This window comes from Pagrus major, chromosome 3 (assembly GCF_040436345.1).
Source record: "Pagrus major chromosome 3, Pma_NU_1.0".
NCBI lineage: Eukaryota > Metazoa > Chordata > Actinopteri > Spariformes > Sparidae > Pagrus > Pagrus major.
This window is the reverse complement of record NC_133217.1, coordinates 22,325,435-22,346,192: the sequence shown is the minus strand read 5'-3', so window position 1 is coordinate 22,346,192 and position 20,758 is coordinate 22,325,435. Positions and strand designations below refer to the sequence as shown.

At 40.7% G+C, this 20,758-nt stretch overlaps 2 protein-coding genes across 2 annotated transcripts in view; one reads left to right on the top strand and one right to left on the bottom strand.

Annotated features, from left to right (window-relative positions):
• Window positions 1–20,758, bottom strand: part of LOC140993880 (homeodomain-interacting protein kinase 1-like) — a 318,372-nt gene that overhangs the window by 294,139 nt on the left and 3,475 nt on the right. The gene's annotated exons all lie outside the window — the stretch shown is intronic.
• Window positions 683–20,724, top strand: LOC140993761 (uncharacterized). The gene is made up of 9 exons (XM_073463289.1): window positions 683–761; window positions 8,346–8,448; window positions 8,765–8,878; window positions 9,011–9,067; window positions 14,382–14,519; window positions 16,019–16,066; window positions 16,273–16,386; window positions 19,259–19,357; window positions 20,034–20,724. The coding sequence occupies exons 2-9, from the start codon at window positions 8,353–8,355 to the stop codon at window positions 20,142–20,144; spliced, it is 777 nt and encodes a 258-aa protein (XP_073319390.1). The 5' UTR covers window positions 683–761; window positions 8,346–8,352; the 3' UTR covers window positions 20,145–20,724.

Here is a 20,758-nt window from a genome sequence, read left to right as displayed (position 1 = left end):
TTTAATTAGTTTTAGGAGGAAGTGTCACATCTTAGTCATTTAGAACATTTCTGTTTGTGAATATAAATGTTGCATATAGAATAATGAAATGAGTCAGATATTCAAGAGCATCATCTTCTGGATTATTTTTTACTTTAATGGGGTTCCCCTGGTAACCTTGGGTTTGATAATGCTATGAACTGTGGGTAAGAAATGCGGACTTTTGGAAAGTGTCCTTAAAGGAGAGAGAGAAAAAAAAAGTGTCCTTAAAGGGCTCAAAATGTCTGCCAGTGGGACGGCCCAGAGCCCTGCAGAGGGAGGCAGGAGGAGGAGAGGGAGGCTGACCTGGGCCCATCACCACCAGGGGGCCTCACCACCAGGGGGCCTCTAGAGGGGAGGGGTACAAACGACATTAGGGGGGCAGAATCTGTGGGTCCGACAGTGCCAGTCCCCCACAGTCAGCTGACTGTCAGCTGGTTTAGATAAAGCATCAATTAGACAAAAGTCACAGTTAGCTGTGTTACACTTTATAAAGGTACAGTGTTATGTAACGGCCGCTCCGACTGCTGAGGGTTCCCCTGTCTGCAGTCGTGCGTGCATGTGAACTGCATCAGACAGCACATCTCCGAAACAAGTCCCAGCATCAGAGTGCTGCAGTGAAATCAAGCCCCTGAACACACCCTGCTGCAGCCTGCACACAGCCTCAGCACTGACAGCACTCTCAGCTCACACCTTCGCTGAGCAGAGAGGAAGAGGCGGCGAGCTGCTGGAACACAGCTGAGGTAAGAGCATCTTTACCGCATTGTGTCCCGCAGGACAAACTAGGACAGGTAGCTAAGCCGGGACAGGGCCAGTGTCATTGACACGGAGCTGAGGACGCGAAGCCCGGGTGTTTATCTGGCATCAAACTGTTTGTAGGGACTCATGTCAGGGGAACGCAACGACGGTACTAAATGTGTCCAAAAATAGTCAGTAGTCCTGCACGGAACGGCCTGAGTTGCGTTGGTGCGGCTCCTGGAGCGTTGCCAAAATCCACTGCGGTCTCGTCAGCGCGTCGGTCTGTGCTGCGGGACGTCTCAGAGCTGTTCTGAGAGCTGCAGTTTTTCTGCATGGATTTGATAGAAATGCATGCTCACAAACACTGTGTCTCTGGCTGCTGTAGTCTGGAATTCCAAAGGTCGGCTGCAGATTTGGAACATTCTCCAAGTCAGCACATGAATATTTAATAGTTTATACAATACAACCCATATTCATTTTGTTTTCTCCTACACTGCGTGTTTGTAGTTTTCAAGAAGTAGCGGAAGGGTTAGATTTTGCTGACTCAAGGCTGTTTGGCCTGTCTCTCCATGAGAGACATCCTGTTTTTATCCTCTGAGACCAGTGCTGTCTGGTGAACATTAATCTGTGATTATGTTGAAATGTTGAATCATCCATGTGACAGGCAGACTAATCTCACACTTCTTATAGGAACAGGAGAGAGTGGGCATCTCGTCACCTGCATACAGCACATAGGTTACGTTAGTATACGTTAATAAATAATGATTGAGCTGTGATCAGAGTTGAACTCCTCCATTGAGGAGACAAAGACAGAAAGGAAGACGTCACACTGAGGTCTTGCTGTTAACAAGATCCAAGAAAATGGAAAGTCCCTGTAGTGCCATGCTACAGAATTTACTGAAGGAACCTGACATCTGTCATAACACACTAACAGTGTCCCCTGAAGGTATACTTGAGTAAAAGTAAAGATATGATGCTAAAATATTATTTTGCTTAAAATAAAAATCACACACATGTACTTAAGTAAAAGTCTCAAAGTATCTGATATTAAATGTACGTAAGAATCAAAAGTAAAGGTTAAAAACAGCTAATGATACATATATGTACATGTATGTATACACTGTGTACTATGGGTTGACTTGGGTCAGCCAATAATCCAATATCAGAAATGATCTGCGTGTCTTATTATCAGAATCATTTTTTAAAATTTTGATTGGTGATATAGTAAATGTGTTTAAGAATGTGGTAATGTGGCTCTGATGCAGTATGTAATCTGTAAAGTAACTAGTAACTAAAGTTATCAAATAAATGTAGTGGAGTATAAAGTAGCAGAAAATAGAAATACTCCAAATTATCGTATCTTGTACCTCAAAATAAGTAGGTACTTGAGTAAGAGTAAGTTACATTCAATTGGACGCTAACATCTACATGCAGCTGTAATGCAGTTAAAGAAGTACTATAGTGGGGACAGCGGGGTACGTTGTCACCATCTTTTCTGTTGCTATTTGTTAATCCCAGAACTAGGGCTGTCAATCAATTAAAATATTTAATTACGATTAATCGCATGAAGGTCCATAGTTAACTCGCGATTAATTGCAAATTAATCAGAATTTTTTTTTTATCTGTTCTAAATGCACCTTAAATATATATTTTTCAAGTTTTTAATTCTCTTATCAACACGGGAGCGGACAAATGTGCTTGCTTTATACAAATGTATCGTTATTATTATCCAAAACAATGACAAATACTCTCCAGAATATTCTCCAGAATAACCTCAAAGGTACTGCATGCTCAAAAAATATGCTGAAAGCGTAACATGGCAACCTCAAGCCCAACAAGCAACAACAGATGTGCATACTGACCTGAATGAAACATTCCTTAGTAAAACTAACACAATATAGTGTCCAACTTTACACTTGTAAAGGTTAACTAAACAATGTTAATCGACCTGCAAGCTGTAACCACCCATTTAGCTATCACTGTTGAAAGTTTGTCTCATGTAGAGTTGTCCAGGTGTCTCTGTTGCAAACTATAAAGCGTGGTCTGCCTTTGGCGAGGGGGAGGAGGGCTCTCTGCATCAGCTGTTTGTCTGGCCAGCAAGTGGTATTTGAGACTCGACGTACTCTGGTGGTAACTCGGTTCACATTGACAGCAAATGCAAATAACTTTGTTCTTGTCGAGAGAACCATCTGGCAATATTTTTGACAAAGTAACTCTAACAGGCTGGCCACACTGGATGCTTGTGTACTGCATGGCGGCTGTGTTGCTGAGCCGCTGCTCACTCGTGTGTCCACACAGGCAGCGCTGCTGCTGTAGTGCATTTCCTGCCTGCCCTATCTGTTTACATGGATTTTGGAAAGAGAGGGAGAGAAAGTCTGTGAGTGAGTCTGTACTCAGGAATGTTACAGAACACACAGCCCTCATTATGATCCACTTTAGACATAAACAGATTTGTTGCTAGGGCCCCATGTAACACCCTCCACTGTAGATCCCCTGACCTCTTGGGCAGAGGGAGCTTATCCAGCACCCTCCACCTAAAGCCTGCCATCGTCTGTCCATCAAGGTAGTGCTGGCACTGATACTCCCTGACCCCCTTCAATACTGCAAAGTTCTTAACCTTCACTAATGCTGCAAACAAAACGTTCCCCTTTACACCCTCAAAAAACCCCAGGCTCGGAGAGGCAAAGGACAGTAGCTTTTCGTCTTTCTGCCAACCTTCTGGACCTGCTACTAACCTCAGCACCATGGAGAGTGGAGGCTCTTCCCCCTCACCTGACTAAAGGAGCCCAGTGCTGATGGAGACAGCGAGCCCAGCACACGCCCTTTCAGCCTCTCGAGAAGTCTCAGAGATTTAGCACCTGACTCCTCTGACAGCTGCTGCGGTGTTTTCCAGTCCAGCCTGTCCGTCCGTCTCAGGTGGCCCAGTGTCACAATGCCTGCCCTCAAAAAACAGCTCTGCAAGGTCCCAGAGTAGGTGCTGCCAAGGTGGATCAAAGGGTTGTGGAAGATGGGCTGGCCGGTCCTGGCCCCACTTCCCCTTCTCGGACATGTCTGAGCATCCACCAGTACTTTCGGACCGCACCGTAGAAAGGCAACAGTCTCAAGATGTCCACAGCCCCTAATCTCAAAAGGAAGAGCTGTCGGTCCAGCCCAGTGCCACTAGCTCTTCCCAACAGCGCCCATGCTGGGTCTCCCCGGCAAATATCTGCGTGATACAGCAGCCTTTGGGCTGCTTGGAGCCTGAAGGCCACCACTCTGCTATCCAGGTCCACCAGTCCTTAGCCACCCCATGTACTGGCAGATAGGCACCACAGCTCTGAGCCAGTGATGACCGGACCAGAAGCAATCCATCAGAGTCCTCTGTAGCTTCTCCAACAGGTGGATTAAGAACTGCCAGCTTGTGCCACAGTGAAGAAGCTACCAAATTGTTATTAGTGTCTGACCTCTGTTGGAGACCTGAGAGAAAGGAACGGCACAGGAAATCATTCCTACCTGGTGCCATCAGACTTTACAACGCTCACTCCAAAACACACCTTGCATCTTATGTTCCACTTACCTTTACTCCTCGATACCTCAGAATTTTATTGTTTTTTTGCATATTGTATATAGTACTTTATTCTATCTATCTATCCATCCATCCATCCATCCATCCATCCATCCATCCATCCATCCCCGGTTCACTTTAGCAGACAAAGCCCTTTGGTAAATGTGATATGCACCCACTACCGCCTGCAAGTCATTTTTAACCAGTACTAACACGTCATCTGCATAGGCTGAGACTACAATAGGGGTCTTAAACCCTAACACTAACCCCACTCCACACTGAACCTTCCTACGGAGCAAGGCTAGCAAAGGCTCAATGACCACTGTATATAATAGCCCAAATAAAGGACAGCCCTGCCGAATCCCCCTGCCTGGAGGCACCGGCTGACACAGCCCCCCAGCTACCTTCACTAGACTTGAGGCCCCGGCATAGAGCATCTTCACCCCAGCAACAAAACGTTCTTCCACTCCAAAAGCATGTAAAGCCCTAAACATGTACCCATGGCCCACCCTTTCAAAGGCCTTCTCCTGTTACAAACTAAGAAGACCAAAGTTCACATTTAAATGTTTTGGCAAGTCATGTGACGCATGATATACAGGTTGTTACAGTGTATTATTGTCTCTAAGTGTCCCATCAGGTGGGTTGCCAGACTCTTGGAAAAAATCTTAAAATCAACACAGAGCAGCACCACTGTCTGCCAGTTCTTCAAGTCACTTAGATCCCCCTTCTTAGGAAGTTGAGTAAGGACTGTCCTGCGACAGCTGAGTTGTATCTCCCTTACACAAAGGAACTCCATCACCACCTCATACCAGTCCCAGAACTGAGCAGAAACTTTTATAGAAATCAGCTGGCAGGCCATCCACACCTGGGGAACTCTTAGACGCCATCTGTGCCACTGCCTCGCTCAGCTCCTGGAATGTGACAGGGGAGTCCAGTTCACTGCTTTGGGTTGAGGAGAGTTGCTGTAAACCCTCCAGTAATTCCTAAGCACACGCTGGATCACAGTCCTCTGCTGCATACAGTCTCTTTTAAAAGTCCACAGCGCCCTCCCTCATTTCAGACAGTTCACATGCAGTGCATTTGCGTATCCTCCCCCTGTCGTTTTTCCAGTCCAAAGAAAAAGGAGGTAGGTGCTCCGTCAGTCTCTCCTCAAAATCCTTTATGCTACCCTCCATCCTTCCAATTGCTCTCTTCATCTCTGCAGTAGCAGATGCTTTATAAAACTGACAAAAATGTCTGATTTGGAACTTTCCCACATCCCACCATAACCTGAGTGATTCAAACTCCTCCTTCCTTTCTCTCCACCCAAAAATCTTTAAAACAAGCAAAAATGGGCAACTTGCAAAAGCCTCACATTGAATTTCCATTACACAGAGTGCCTACGTCCTGAGGAAATATTCAAGTGACACAGGACCATACAGGGTCATACAGGGTCAGGGGACAACTGTGCCCTAACCAGTCTATTGTTGTGTCTACTGAAAATATATATCCTGTCCAACCAAGCTGCTCTAACCCTAATCGGGCCCTGCTTTAACCCATGTGAAGCTCCTCTTGTCTGGGTGTTTAACCCGCCATGTATCTACCAAATCATTATCTGTCTCAATACACTTGTTGAACCCATATGTGGCTCTTTATCCCTCGTATTTTGATGCAGAACAATAGTACAGTTAAATCCCCCGAGCATAGAACCTTGTGGAACTACGTGACTAATTTTGGTATGCAGTAAGGATTCATAGTTAACTGGTACAAATTGAGATCAGTCTGATAAATAAGACTTGAACCAGCTGAATGCAGTTCCTTTAATACCCATTAAATGTCCCGGTCTTTGGAATAGGATGTGATAGTCAATAGCATCAAAAGCTGCACTAAGATCTAATAAGACTAGCACAGAGACAAGACCCTCATCAGATGCAATTAAGAGATCATTTGCAACTTTAACAAATGCTGTTTTGGTGCTATGATGCACTCTAAAACCTGACTGGAAATTCTCATATAAACTATTGTTATGTAGAAAGTCACATAGCCAATTGGCAACTGTGTTCTCAAGAATCTTAAAGAAAAAGGAGAAGGTTATGATATGGGTCTATAGTTGACTAAAACCTCTGGATCAAGTGTCTGCTTTTTAAGAAGTGGCTTAATTACAGCTACTTTAGAGGACTGTGGTACATAATCTGTTAATAGGGACAGATTGATCATGTCAAGTATAGAAGTGCTAAGTAAAGGTAGAACTTCTTCAAGCAATTTAGTTGGGATTGGGTCTAACGGACACGTTGATCATTTAGATGAAAAAACCATTCATTACCTGATGAAGGTCAATGGTAGAAAATAATTCAAAACGTGTATCTGGTTTTACAGCTGTTTCTGAGGGTTCTGTATTAGAGGCTAAATTGGTCCCATCTGAGGTCAGAAGGTGATGAATATAGTCTCTCGTAAGTAAAATTTAATCATTAAGGAAGCCCATACAGTCATTACTGCTGAGTGTTGTAGGAGTACAAGCATCAATAGAGGTGACTCTCTGTCAGCCTGGCTACAATGCTGAAAAGAAACCTGGGGTTGTTCTTATTTTCCTCTATCAATGCTGAATAAGATGTTCTGGCATTACAGAGAGCTTTCTTATACGTTTTAAAGCTTTTTAGCCAGACTAGTCAAGCTTCTTCCAGTTTGGTAGAATGCCATTTCCTCTCAAATTATAGAATATTCGAGTTTGGGGGTTGTACTATGAAGCTAATCTCTTAAACTCTATTGTTGTTCTTTTTTAGAGGGGCAATAGAGTCAGGTGTCCTTTGCAGAGAGCCTGCAACACTATCTACAAAGTGATCAATCTGGGAGGGATTAGGATTAGCACCACAGTTGACTGTTGTGTTGGGACATGACATTGAATAAAAAGCCAATGTAATAATTTCCTTGAATTTAAATGTTCATTTTCAAAGCCATATGCCAGAACAAGGTTGAGGGTAAAATGTTTTCTGTGCAGTATAATTTCTTTATTACATATATTTCTATATGTACATATCATTTATTTCATATCTTTCTCTATAGAGTGATATTTCTGTTATAGAAGAAGCAACTGTAATGGACCTTATTTTCTGTATTCTTATCTGTAGTATGTCTGATTCTGATTCTGATCACTGTATTGTCATAAAGCCTTTAAACCAGGGAAAGACAAATGGATTGTTTACTGCAAAAGTTAAGCCATGTTTGTTTATTGTAATGTTCAGGGAAACTTTAAACTGTGTCCGCACACAATATTTATATCAACAGGCAGCTGTACAAAAAGGTTGTGATGCAGTTATGGTGAAACAGTTCCGACTCTTGTTAAGATGAAAAGATGAAAAGATGAATTTGAATTTTCATTTTGCAATAAAACATTGTATAATGAAATGTTTTTTTTCATACCCTAAGACCACTTAATAAATAATAATAAAGTCAGATAAAACAAATTACTCATTGTGGCGTGTTGATGATGAGTTCAGGAGTCTCACAGCCTGAGGAATGAAGCTGCTCTGTAGTCTGGTGGTACAGCAGCAGATACTTCTGTATCTTTTGTCCGATGACAGCAGGGTGAACAGACTGGCTGGGGTGGGTGTTGTCTTTTAGTATCCTTTGGGTCTGTACATATACCGATAATACTGATGCCAAGTATGTATTATTATTATTATTATTATTATTATTATTAGAAGACTTAGATTTAAAGTATCTGCACTACCCCTTCTTTCAAACATAAAGAGAACTATTAATTATGAAACAATTTCGAAGGCATGTAGAGGCCAACTCATTTTCTAGCATGTAGGGCAGCCTATGTAGCATCACGGTTTCTTCACTGGAAGGGCACTATAGGGGGCCCTTCATCATATTTATCACAGACCTTCGGTGTGGTCAGCATAGTGTCCTCTTAACCTGGCATGCACTCTCCCAGCATAACTAGGCTTGTGTGTATCCTTGAGGCCGAACAAACATTTGCAAAGATGTTATGGCATATACTCATTCTCTTTGTCTAAATCCTCCTCTACATACTACTCTGTTATACCTGTAATTTCTCCATCAGCAGCAGGATGGCTCAAAATGACAAAGACCCAATGCCTGCAGCGGGGAACCTCTCCGAAGGCCAGCTGCAGTCTCTCCGCAAGATGGAGCCCAAGACTCTGGGGGTAAGCAAAATTCAGTTTTTAAACCAAACCACATACAATACACCCTGTCAACCAGTGATTCAAACTCAAAAATACAAACACCAGCCTCATATGAAGTAACAGCTGACTTTATATGTGAGATGGCACACTTTTAATTTAACTTCATATGTTCAAAGAGATCAATAAAGCTGTTTTTTTCTGATATAAAGGGCTATTCCAGTGTATTTTTCCTCATAACAAGTTCTGATTTTCTGACTATTTGCCATTATTTTCTTAATGAATCTGTAGGACTTGATATGCTGATCACCTCTTCTTCCTGCTCTTAACCCTTCCCTAGGCCATCCAGATTATTATTGGGGCTTTAATTCTTTGTCTGAGTGCCTCAGTGCTCCAGATCCACGAGGTTCACTTTACAGGAGATGTGGCTCTCTTCCTGATCGTTGTAATACAGGTCAGTTAGAAGCCATTGAATGGAAAGCACCTCATCAAGATGTAACTGATGGACTTAGATATTTCATTTGAAAAATTTCCTTACATTTACTCCACATGGTGTGCCTAAGTAAGCTGTTCTGTAACCCACCAGGTGACCTTGTCTGGTTCCGTGTTGGTCCACAGTGGGAGGAAACCTTCTCTGTTTTGGGTGAGTCTTATTCAAACCAGCTCTGTGTTACAGTCTGAGTGATCTCAGGTGCTGGATGATGAATCATATAGTAGCAATTTAAAGGAGCAATCTATCCTATAACACACTATAACAGTCAGGGTCCAGACACACCAAACTGACATCAAAGAAATAGCAGCAATGAAGGCCAACTGTTGCATCGCCTCACGTCGCCTGTGTCTCAGCCATTAAGCTGCACTTGAACACACCACTAAGACCACAGCTGCTGACGGCCAACTAGCCTGATGTTCTGTGCCTGCATAAAAGCAAATACCTCTCCATGCCACCAGGCGGTGGTAGTCTGTACTCATCAGATAAACAAACCGTTGATATGATAAAGCAACGTTTTGTCACAACTCTCTCGCTAATATAACCACTTCTAATCAAGATTATGTCTGATAAAAGTTGCAAATGGCACTGGTGAAGATGTGGGGGTATAAAACAAGGAGAAACTGCACTCAATTACTGAAATCATGGATACTACAGTCATACTACACTCATGCACTGATGTGCTTAGCTGAACAACCAATCAAGATGGTCTCCAGAACCAATACTACACGCTTAGTCAGCCAAAAAGCCTGCGACAAGGGCCGAGTAGTGCCAATAGGGCAGAACACACGGTAACAACTAGAACCCCAGAGGCTCACTGATATTGGCCCATGGCAGATCACAGGCCTGGTGTGTCAGGGTCCTCAGGCCTCCAGTTTCAGTGGTAAACTGGCTGCAGCAGTTTGTTTTCACGGTTGTCCTAGCAGAATCCCCTGTTAATCCTTACATCAGCTGTAAACAGTCAATGGTTGAACATATTATTTCCTCCATTTTCCCATGATAACTAGTTAATTTTGATTTGTTCTCTCCAGATCACAAGTTCTTTATGTCATCATTACGGAATAACAAGCGTTGTTTGAGATAACAAGGTCATTTTCTTGAAGATCTTGAGATAATGAGATAAATTAATCCATTGTTACAAGAAAACAACAGATTGTTTCCTGTTACTCGTCAAACCTTAATTTCTATTAGATCAGCAATGCCATGCCAGCATGCAATACATGGCATCTTAACAAGTGTAGCATATGATTTAAGCTGAAAATGTCAGATCATGGAGTACCCATTATTAACGCCCAAAAAATAATAAAAAGTTCATGTGGTTTGCTTTGAAACTCCCATACCAACCCCACAGAGTAGAATGTATGTAATGGTCCACTCTTATTATGTAATTTTCTCATGATTAATTTTTATAATTATAATATTAAATATTATAATTAAGACTGTCCCAATAACGTGTTTGTTCCGATTAATTAATTACAGATAAAATAACGCCTTGACTTATGTCACTGAACACAGTAGCTTTGTAATCATGATGGAGCTGATAACTAAATGCTGCTGAGCATACTGACTGGAACAGTCCCACTGCAGCCAGTGTTTCCAACTGTCAGGGTTAACATTCTTTCTCAAACTGAGAATGGGCTGTGGTTAATAGTCAGACATTATACCATCGCTACAAGACACTGCCGTTTCAGCATGTTTAACATCATTAGCATGGATAGTAGCAGGGATTTTGATAGCTGTTGCTCAGACATGAGGTCCTCTGTGTATTAAGGAGCAGCAGAGTTTATTCATGGTCAATTTGACCTGTACTGTACATTTACTGCCACTAGACAACCTCTCTGCTAAACATTCCGTCTGCTCCAGTGGCTAACAGCCGTCTGCTCTGACCTTAGCCACCGACCGTCGCTCTCCACTCACTCATTTCAAGTCTTTTTGGGGCAGTGCATCATGTGGCGATGTTATTACACAGTTTAGCCACTTCAAAAACTGGCCTCAAAGCCTGTAATTTTGATCAGAATTAACTGTGTAATTACATTGTTACGTGATGCACTGCGGTCCAAAAAGACTCCCATAAAGTTCCCATAAGCCAGCACTGTAAAATGGTGGATACATTTTTTTGAGCGTCACAACCCTTGTGAAATAACTCATTACACTGTCATAACTGGAGCCATTCGGTCCAATAACATTTGGAAAGTCTACAAGAGACGCACAATCAAATTATTTAATCCCTATTCAAGTTAGCCAGGCGCTAAACCAGAAGTTAGCCGGCTCAGTCGACAGAAGTAGTGCGCTTGCTTCAAATGCACATCCAGGCATGTCATATGTCAGATGACAATAACCAATAAGAGAGCTTGTTGCATAGTGCTAAAAGGAGAAGCTAAATGAATGAGCAAACAAATAGCTAATAGGAAAAGGAAAAGCAGCAGGTAAATGGAAATGTAGATAGAAAAGGAAACTGCCCTTTTCAATGTCTGATTAAATTCTGTATTCTTAATTCGATTTGTGAATCCAGCTACTTATTAGTCTTTTTAAACTGCATTTTCAAATAGATTTTTAAATTCAATTATTTATTTCTGAATTCATTAATGCATTTTTAAATGATGTACTTATTGACTGTTTTATGATTTTTTTTAAATCCCTTTTTAATTTATGCTATTTATTGATGGATTAATATTTCATTTGTAAATTATATTTAGAATTCCTTTTTTTATTTCCCATTAAAATATCAAATAATGAATACCTTTGTAATTTAGTCTATTTATTAATAGATTAATACTTTAATTTGTTATTTATGTAATGCCTATTTTTATCGTACAATTAATAAATTAATTTGTAAACTAATTTATTAATGCCTATATTGATTGTAAAATTTGTTCAATGCTTTATTACTATTTCCGTGACACTTGTGGTCCTCCATAACCAAAATCCATTTGCACTGAAATATTTTTAAATGCTTGCGACAGATATCAGCATATGTGATTAAGTTCGATTGATTAATCACAAAGCTCATAATGAATTGAGTTAATTTTTTATTCACTTGACAGCTGTAATTATAATGATTAATTATATTATTATCTTGTTATCTTGGGAAAACAACATTTGTTATCTTGTGATAATGACATGAACAATGTTTTTCAATGTTTTCTCGAGATCTCAAGGAAATTATCTTTTTATTTGGGGAAAGCAAATCAAATTTAACGTTTAATGAAGTGAATAATATATTAGACCCATGACCGTTTAGGGCTTCCGTAAATCCGGATTTAGGTGTGTATATTCCAGCTGCTCTTCTTCTTTATCGGACAGACAGTCATACAGATGTCATAAAATAAAATGTCACAAACTCACTCTTAAGTTGCTACAATAAAACCATATATGTTATTTAAAGGTGTTATTGATAACAACTACTAAATGTGTCATTCCATCTCCCCTACCACTGCATTCACCTCACAACGCCACGCTAGCTAACATTAACATTGCCAACACTAGCTTACAATAATGTTGCTAATGCTAGCTAGCTAAAACTTGCTAGCGGACTCATACTGTAGAACTCAGCCATTTAAAAAAAAAAAAAATCCACAAACTGGCACCCACCAAGACTGTTGATGCTGATGAAACACAGATTACACATGATACCACCAGCGTGTATACTATTGGCTGACAAACCTTGTTAAAAGCTGGAACAAACCTTCAGAATTCTAGATAAACAAAACAATCATTTTGAATCCGACAAAACATTTTAAAAAACACTGCTAGATAGAGTCATAGGGTTTGAACTGGTGCTCACTTAACTTTGCATTTGGCTTCCATCTTTAACATTATAACATTTTTCATGGCATTCTGATGAAACACATGACACATCTGCAGCTTTCACACAAAAATATAAGAAGGACAATTGATAAAAAAGCTGACATTTGAGGCTAGTTGTTATGTTATTGCACAAAGATGGAGTTGACGAAAAAACCCACTTAAACAAAATATTACTAAGTACTAACTGGGTGTTGTCTTTTAGTATCCTTTGGGTCTGTACATATACCGATAATACTGATGCCAAGTATGTATTATTGTTATTATCATTATTATCAGTATTATTATTATTATTATTATTATTATTATTATTAATCATAATAATCATCATAATAATACATTGGATTTATAAGAACCTTTCAGAACATTCAAGGACACCTTGCAAGACAAAGCATAAGCAGCAATGTATCAAACATCAATAAAATCAGATGAGTAGTATACAATAAAATCTAATATAGTAAGTAGGTATAAAATCATGAATACAAAACTCAGTGTGAGTGTAGCCAGAATAGTCAGAATCAGAGTATGCCAGTTTGAAAAGCTATGTTTTGAGATGGGATTTTAAGGTTAAGAGTGAGTCAGTGTTGCAAATGCCTTGCATGGGGCTGAGCATCTGAAATCTTTAGAGCCCATGGTAGTCAAGCAGGCAAGCAGATGGTGTTGTGAGATGGATGGTAGAAGAGGATCTGAGAATGTGCACTATATGCATTAAGCAGTTTGTTAAAAAAAGAACAGAGTGGAGCTAGGTTATGATGGGCATTATAGGTGAGAAGCAATCTTAAAGTCAATGCAATATTTAACAGGACAGGGAGCCAATTGAGCAGCTGAAGAACCAAAGTGATATCATCTGTGGAGGGAGGTCTGGTAATGATATGGGCTGCAGAATTCTGGACCAGTTGAAGTTATGAAGACACTTGAGAGGGAGACCAAAGGGAATAGACCTAAAGTAGTCGAACAGGGTGCAATTTGGGATTGAATGAGAATAGTGTGCTGTTTGGTGTAAGCGACTGGCGAAGATGATTATTCCATAGATGAAAGTTAGCAGACTGAGTAACATTGTTGATGTGTGCTTCAAGAGATAATGTAGGATGACACCCAGGATGACACCCAGACTCTTCACCTGAGTGGAAGGAAGTACTGTGGAGTTGTTAATATTCAGCGGTGGATTCAGTGCCAATCAGTTATATCACTGCTAAATGTGAGTGAGTTGCAAGAGAACCACGATTTGATTTAGAGGAAGCAGTCAGAAAGGGAGGTGGGTTGGTAGAGCTAGGTGTCAAATGCTTAGCAGTGAAAATAAGTGTCAAATTTCCTTAAGATATAGCCAAGAGGTAGGTAGTAAATAATAAATAAGGGGGCCCAGAACAGAGCCCAGAGGAATGCCACTATTGACCAGAAAGGACAGTGATTTTAAATTTTGGGTGGCTAAGGATACGTTTTTCCTTTTTAGCTGTAGCGAGTGTTTCTCCTCAGATTTGTGTCATTAGCTGGAGGTACAGTATATGATATAAGTTTGTCTGGACACTCCTGAATCTCAAGTGTGAAGATCTATAGATAAACATGATAACGGCAACAGAAACCAACACTTCTTCCCTGATGTATTGAATTTATTTGTTTGTGTGTAATGACTATACAGTACATGAGCAGCTGTTGTTTTCTGCAGGTTAAATGTGTCCTGGTGCTGCATCTCATCAGTGCTGCGTTTGCCACTGCCGCCCTGGGTTTGATGTCCAAACACCTCCCCTACCGCCAGGACTCTTACCACTGTGAACACTGCCGCAGACTGGAACTACATGCCGTGGTATTGTCTTTAAAACCTACAGAGGCCAGAGCACTATATGAAAGTCATTAGATTTAATGTTTTATGTGGAGCATAACAAACTAGCAAACAAAGTGGCTGCTACTGCTGTAAAAATGTGGTGTGTTTCAATGGATCTGTGGCAGGTCATGTGTCAGCCTGATTAGGCCTAACATCCACAGCACATCACTGAATTACACAAAAACTGGAACTAACTGGCCTAAATAGCATCACGATATTGAAAATTCAGTCTTAGGCTAAAATTGATCAGTCTGTTTGGATTTGCTCTCTGAGTCGTTTGTATTTGGAAGACATGAGTCTTTCCTGGTGCAAGACTGAAACAATGTTTGCAGGACAGAAATATATTCCAAACAAAAAGAAACCCTCTGAGGTTAGGCTGTTGAAATTTGTTTAAGTAAAACTTTTTTGGTAGCACTTCACTTTACAGGTCCAGAAATGTCGTGGTAAGTAGGTGTTAATTACTGAGAAATGCATTTTGGAATTTCTTTGAAATTACCCCCAAATCACCACATAATTACCTCAAAATTTATTGAAAATGACCCCAATATTATTTAATAATAATATTCTGATATTTTCCAACAAACAGTTAATAAATAGCTGGGCATTTCTTGAATATATTAATGGACCTTAAGATAGGTTTGCTGCTGAGCATGTAGTGCACAGTGGATTCACAGTGGAGGTTTTTCTCTGAAAACAGCTGCCTGCTACAGCCAAAAACAGCGTTATGAGAGTGTGAGTATGAACCAAAACACTGATGCCGTGTGGGTCAGACAGCTAAACAATGAGCTGAAACACAGAATAAAGATCTGTAAACCTGAGGGACGCTGCAGACTAAGATAATAATACTCTGTATATATGAATATTTAACAAGTCATGCAGGACAAAATACAATAATAGAAAAATAACATAAAGTAGACTATATACACTCTGTTCACCTTCCACATACAAGTATGACCAAGAATTGCACCCATAATTGTAATAGACACATGATGTGTGATAATATACTTAAAAAAAGAATGAATGTAATTGCACAGAGACATTAGATTGCACAATAAGCAAGCATGAATTGTAAAGCATAGTTGCACAGTGCAAATATGAGGTTATGGTGACAGAGAGAGAGACGGAGACAGCAGCAGTGTTACATTTATGTATATGACATTTGTGCAGAAGAGTCTGCAGTACAGATGTAAGATTATAGAGCAATTCTAGAGAAAAAAATCAACATGACTAATGAGCTGATCTCATAATAAATGTTTGACATGCATTATAAATCTATGGAGGATATAAAAGAAACAGATTTAACTATCTGTAATCTGTCAGTCTGTATACATTTTTTTCACGCAGGCTATGTAGCATACCCAGAGACTTCACTGATGTATGACTGCACATTTCCCTTAGTAAACGTCCATGAATTCATAGTTGACACATAATGTTATGTATAGGCAGACTCCATGATTCTTTGTCTTTACTGTCCACCGCAGCAACATTGTTTCAGGAAATGCACCGGGCTGATCGAGCAAAAGTGTAAAGTAAGTGACTGACTACTGTTACAACAAATACTTTGCTCAGATAGGTTATGTAGTGTTGACTTGTAGTGTGCATGTAGAAGACAGAAATGTCTTTAACTGATAGATGCCCTGAAACTTTTTCAGTTTTTTAATGAGATTACCAGTGTCACAAGCAACAGAACTGTTGCTGTGTCCTCACATATCTGGTCATGGGTTTTTCTGTCTAGCTGTTGATTGACGGGATCCTGGGTACGCTGGTGATCTTCCTGGTGCTGGAGCTGTTGATCTGTATCACTGCCATGCTGTTCGGACTCAGTGTCCTAGCTGCTGGTGGAACCCAGGTGAGTTTTGATACCTTTCATCAAGTAATATTTGACCTCTATGGGACAGAAAGACCTAGCCACACAGACACAGCTATGATATACTGTCACCTTAAAAAGTACCTAAATAGCGCCAGGGTAAAGTGATGACATTAAATAGTGGTGAACTGCTGCTTCCTGTATCTGCTTGGATGCAGACGCTTTTCTGCTTGCTCTCGCTTCTGCTTGCTTTTTTTCCCACTGTTATTCTTTTTCTTGACTGACAGATTACAAGCTAGATACTCCTAGATATTTAGAAACCACTGGCCCTATAATTAATTGAAGATAAAGTAGGCTGCTGCCTTATTTCAATTTTTTTTCCAAACTCTTCAGTACTTTCTGAACGAGGCTTAAGAAGTATCATAAGCTAATTAGCCCCAACAATGCTACGATGAAACAGGAGTACTGTGGACTGGATAATAAACCCAGGAATAATCTTCCTTGCTGGAACACTCTTGGCGCAAAGCCTAAAAATAAATCATTTCCCTCGGATATGGCAGAACGAGTAACAGGCAAAGCCCAGCGCCCTGAGATTTGTGATGTGACTTGGTTGGCCTGCACTGTCATCTGAAAGGAGTGCATCCTCAACCCACGTACCAAGGAGGAAACAGCCATGGACAGCAGCGAAAACAAAAAGTAAGAGCAAACCTACCCAAGTAATAAAGATACATCTGGAGAACAGATTTGCTCCACTTTCACAAGACCTCGCAAGTCCCACAACCTGAAAAACACCTTATCCTCAATGAACAAGGAAAGGTATGAGACCAAATCTAAAAGTAAAGGGCTACAGAGAGCTAATGACTGGGCCTCAAACACTCATGGTGTCTGATGGTGCTATGAAGGAGGTAAAAAGCTTTTGCAGCAAGAACACCAAAGTCCTCTCTTTTACCAACGATTGGTCTCTGACATCTCAGAAAGAATTCTGGACCTCACTGCTGAACATCCAATGGCAAAATCTCTCATTTAACACACAGGGGCCTGTGATGTTGTGAAGCAACTATCTGAGGTATTGAAACAAGACTTTAGTGATCTGTTGAGCAAAGTAGGGCTGCTCGATTATGGCAAAAATCATAATCACGATTATTTTGATTGATATTGTAATCACGATTATTAAAGACGATTATTCATTGATTTGAGAACAAGCATTTATTGAACTTTTAACTGGTATTTCTTTGAACACGATAAGTTTGAACTGAAAAATGCAAATAAATAAGAAAAATATTTTAATAAAATAAATTAAATAATATGTAAAAATAAAAAACCAAAGGTCCGTTGTGGTGGCAAAATATAATGCTGTTGACACTTCTCTTGCAACTTTTCCGCGACATTCGTCATAAAGAGCAGACAGCGCAATTCTGCTGAAATGGTGACGTGATGGTAACACTTACTACCGCTTGTCCAATGTGTTAATCAGTTAATTGAACCCCGGCTCGCTAACGGTGTTGATAGGGCTCATGTCTTTGGCATCATGTATGTGACGGCATCCGTTATTTCTTCATGCCTGCGGGAGCCGGGTGGATATGCCTATCTTGCACAATATCTTCGTTTGTTCCGAGTCAGACTCCTCGAAACCGAAGTGTTTCCACACCACAGAATTCGCTTTATCTTTCTTCCCGACCAAAGGCTCCTTTCTGCCATCTTCTACCGTCTTCTTCTACACGTTTTTTCCAAACACGCACCGGCGTGGCTGAAAGCGAAACTGCTCAGGCGGGGGCGGGGCGGAGCGGAGTGCACAGATGGAGATGGAAGGGTTCGCTGCATTTACCACACAAGACACGGCGCGCGGCAGAATGATCGTTTTATTACGATTATCTTGTTTTCATGATCAAGGGAAGCCAAAATCGAAATCGAAATTAAAATTCAATTAATCGCCCAGCCCTAGAGCAAAGTCAGATCTCTCAATACTGTGGTGTTTGTCAGAGGCCCACTACCGACTGTCCGAAGAGGTGATGAGAGATTCAGAAGGTTGTTGATGTTGAACAGATGGCTCAAAGCTACATCTGTCGCTCAATCAGTGAGCTTTATTGACAATTTTGACATTTTCTGGGAACGCAGACACCTCTTTAAGGCAGATGGATTTTGCCTTAACAAGTCAGGAGTAAGGTTGTTAACCTCCAACATATTTTACTCTGTGCATCACACATCACTTCCCCCTGCAAGAGGTGATACAAACCAGAACAACCGATAAGACAGCACTCGGGAGGAAAACTACTACTGCCTGAGATAAGCTCTGAACATAGAAGTCCGCTGAGCCATAATGTTGTCAAAACACAGAGTAACAATCTCAGCCCAACAGTGGCAAAAACAAGCACCTACTTTGACAGCACAGTTGCCCTCAAGGATTACGTTGCAGCCTTTGCCGCTATGTTGCAGCTGCTGTCTGAGGTGATGAACTGGACTAAAGCAAAAACTCAAAGTCATTTTAGTCAGATATCAAAAGATGTAAAAAAAAAAAAAAAAAAAGTAGGGTTAAAAAAACAAAACAAACAACCCTGGTCACTTTTTGCTGCATGTGTGTAGAAGCACACACACAAGTGTGCAAGTGTTTTTGTTTTTTCTTCAAGTAGGCGAGGGGGGAGAATCACTGATCCAGCTTTTGATTTCGATAATTGATAGCGAATGCTCTTTTCAATCAATTTTCAATTTAGAATTGAAATCATGACCCATAGCTGCATTGGATTTATTCAGTGGCTTACAGATCTGACTGTGGTTGTACTATGCAGCTCCCAGCTCTCCTTAGGTCTTTGTGCTAACTTTATCCACTTGATCCACCTTGTTGTGTAAATATTGTTAAACAGAAAGTGTGTGTGTGTGTGTGTGTGTGTGTGTGTGTGTGTGTGTGTGTGTCCTGCAGGCTCCCAGCCAGAGACCTGTCTATCCACAGACACGCCCCCCACCTGTTCCAGCTGTGCAGGCAGTTCAAGCTGCTCCAGCTGCAGCTGAACCATCTCAGGTACCATAAACACAGTCATTGTTAGGACCCTATTTTTAGGTAGGTGTTGCTTCTCCCCACTGAACTGAGTCATTCTGAGGTTATTTCTTTGGTTGTTTCATTTGGTATTTTGCTGACTATGTGCCAGAGTGAGAGGACCAAGAATGACTTGGTGGTATACCCATGGTGCCATGTACACAGTTAACATCTTGAGCCTGTGCACTGCCGGACTGATGTAGCAGTTTCCTCTTTGGAGAAGCCATTCTGGCACATCACTGTTAAATTAAGTTTCAAGATTAATTTAATCTTAGTATCTTTGTACAAGTTGTAAAGTTAGTTAGAATAGTTTGTAACTAAGGTCGGCCTGTAAAGACGGACTAATGAGTAGATGATGTACATGATGTTCGCTGTGATGACATTTAATGTCCCCGACAACCTCTGGGGTCTCATTGAGACACTTGTTAGCAATTGCCATTTTTAATACATGGAAGAGCCTTATAAGTAAACTGTGGGACATTTAATTATGTATTTTATGAAATGACAGTAACATTCTCAGGAATGTTAATTTATGCACAAATTCTTTCAATCAAACCAGTCAGTACAAGTGTGACCATACCTTTACATTACAAAAATATTTTTCATATGCTGATATGTTTTTGCAAGCCATGTTAACACTGTACTGCTCTCTGTGTATCAGCAGGTGGCTGTAGTTGTGACTGAACCAGATTCGGAGCTGGTGGAGGACCTCTCCTCTCCACCCACTGAACCCCAGGTGGAGCCAATAGAAGTTGAGACCACGGAGCCCTGATCTAAAGCACACTCTGCTCCCTGTGCTGTCATGTCATGTCATGTTAGAGTGTAAACTGGAAAAGACGATGCGGTCAGCCTCCTGGTGCTCATTAAAATAAGGAGCCAATTAACTCCCATTTAGCTTGAAGACACATGTTTCAACTCAGGTGACAAAGTGATACAAATGTGCTGATGGCAGCCATCCATGGTCACACAGATAATAAGAATTGGTAAAAATGTAAAAACAAGTTCGACATGTACAACAACAAGTTGCCGTCCTGTCCTTTCACTTCTGGCATGACATGGACACAGTACCAGTGTGAGCACCAGTACAGTATGTTGTTGTTATCATATGGATCAGTGTTATTGGTAATGTTGATTTATTCTTCAAATACTAAGACCACTAATATAAGTAAAGTCAGCTTGGGACAAGCAAAGATGTTGGTCACTATTAGAAAATGTAGGATGTAATCACTTCACTAATAATGTATGCTCATGTTCATTAGACTAAAGGCAGTGTCAGTATGTAACTACTGGTACTATTTTGCCTGGTTTTAAACCTCTCTTTCCTGAAACCTATTTTACTGTTGGAAAAAAAGATTTTGTTGTTGTTGTTGTTTGTTTGTAAAACCA

Bases quoted from the DNA above. Each gene is read 5' to 3' on its own strand.
- LOC140993761 (XM_073463289.1), top strand. From the start codon at position 8,353: ATGGCTCAAAATGACAAAGACCCAATGCCTGCAGCGGGGAACCTCTCC. The intron at 16,067-16,272 runs GTAAGTGACTGA...TTTTCTGTCTAG, and splicing joins TGATCGAGCAAAAGTGTAAA to CTGTTGATTGACGGGATCCT. The intron at 16,387-19,258 runs GTGAGTTTTGAT...TGTGTCCTGCAG, and splicing joins TAGCTGCTGGTGGAACCCAG to GCTCCCAGCCAGAGACCTGT.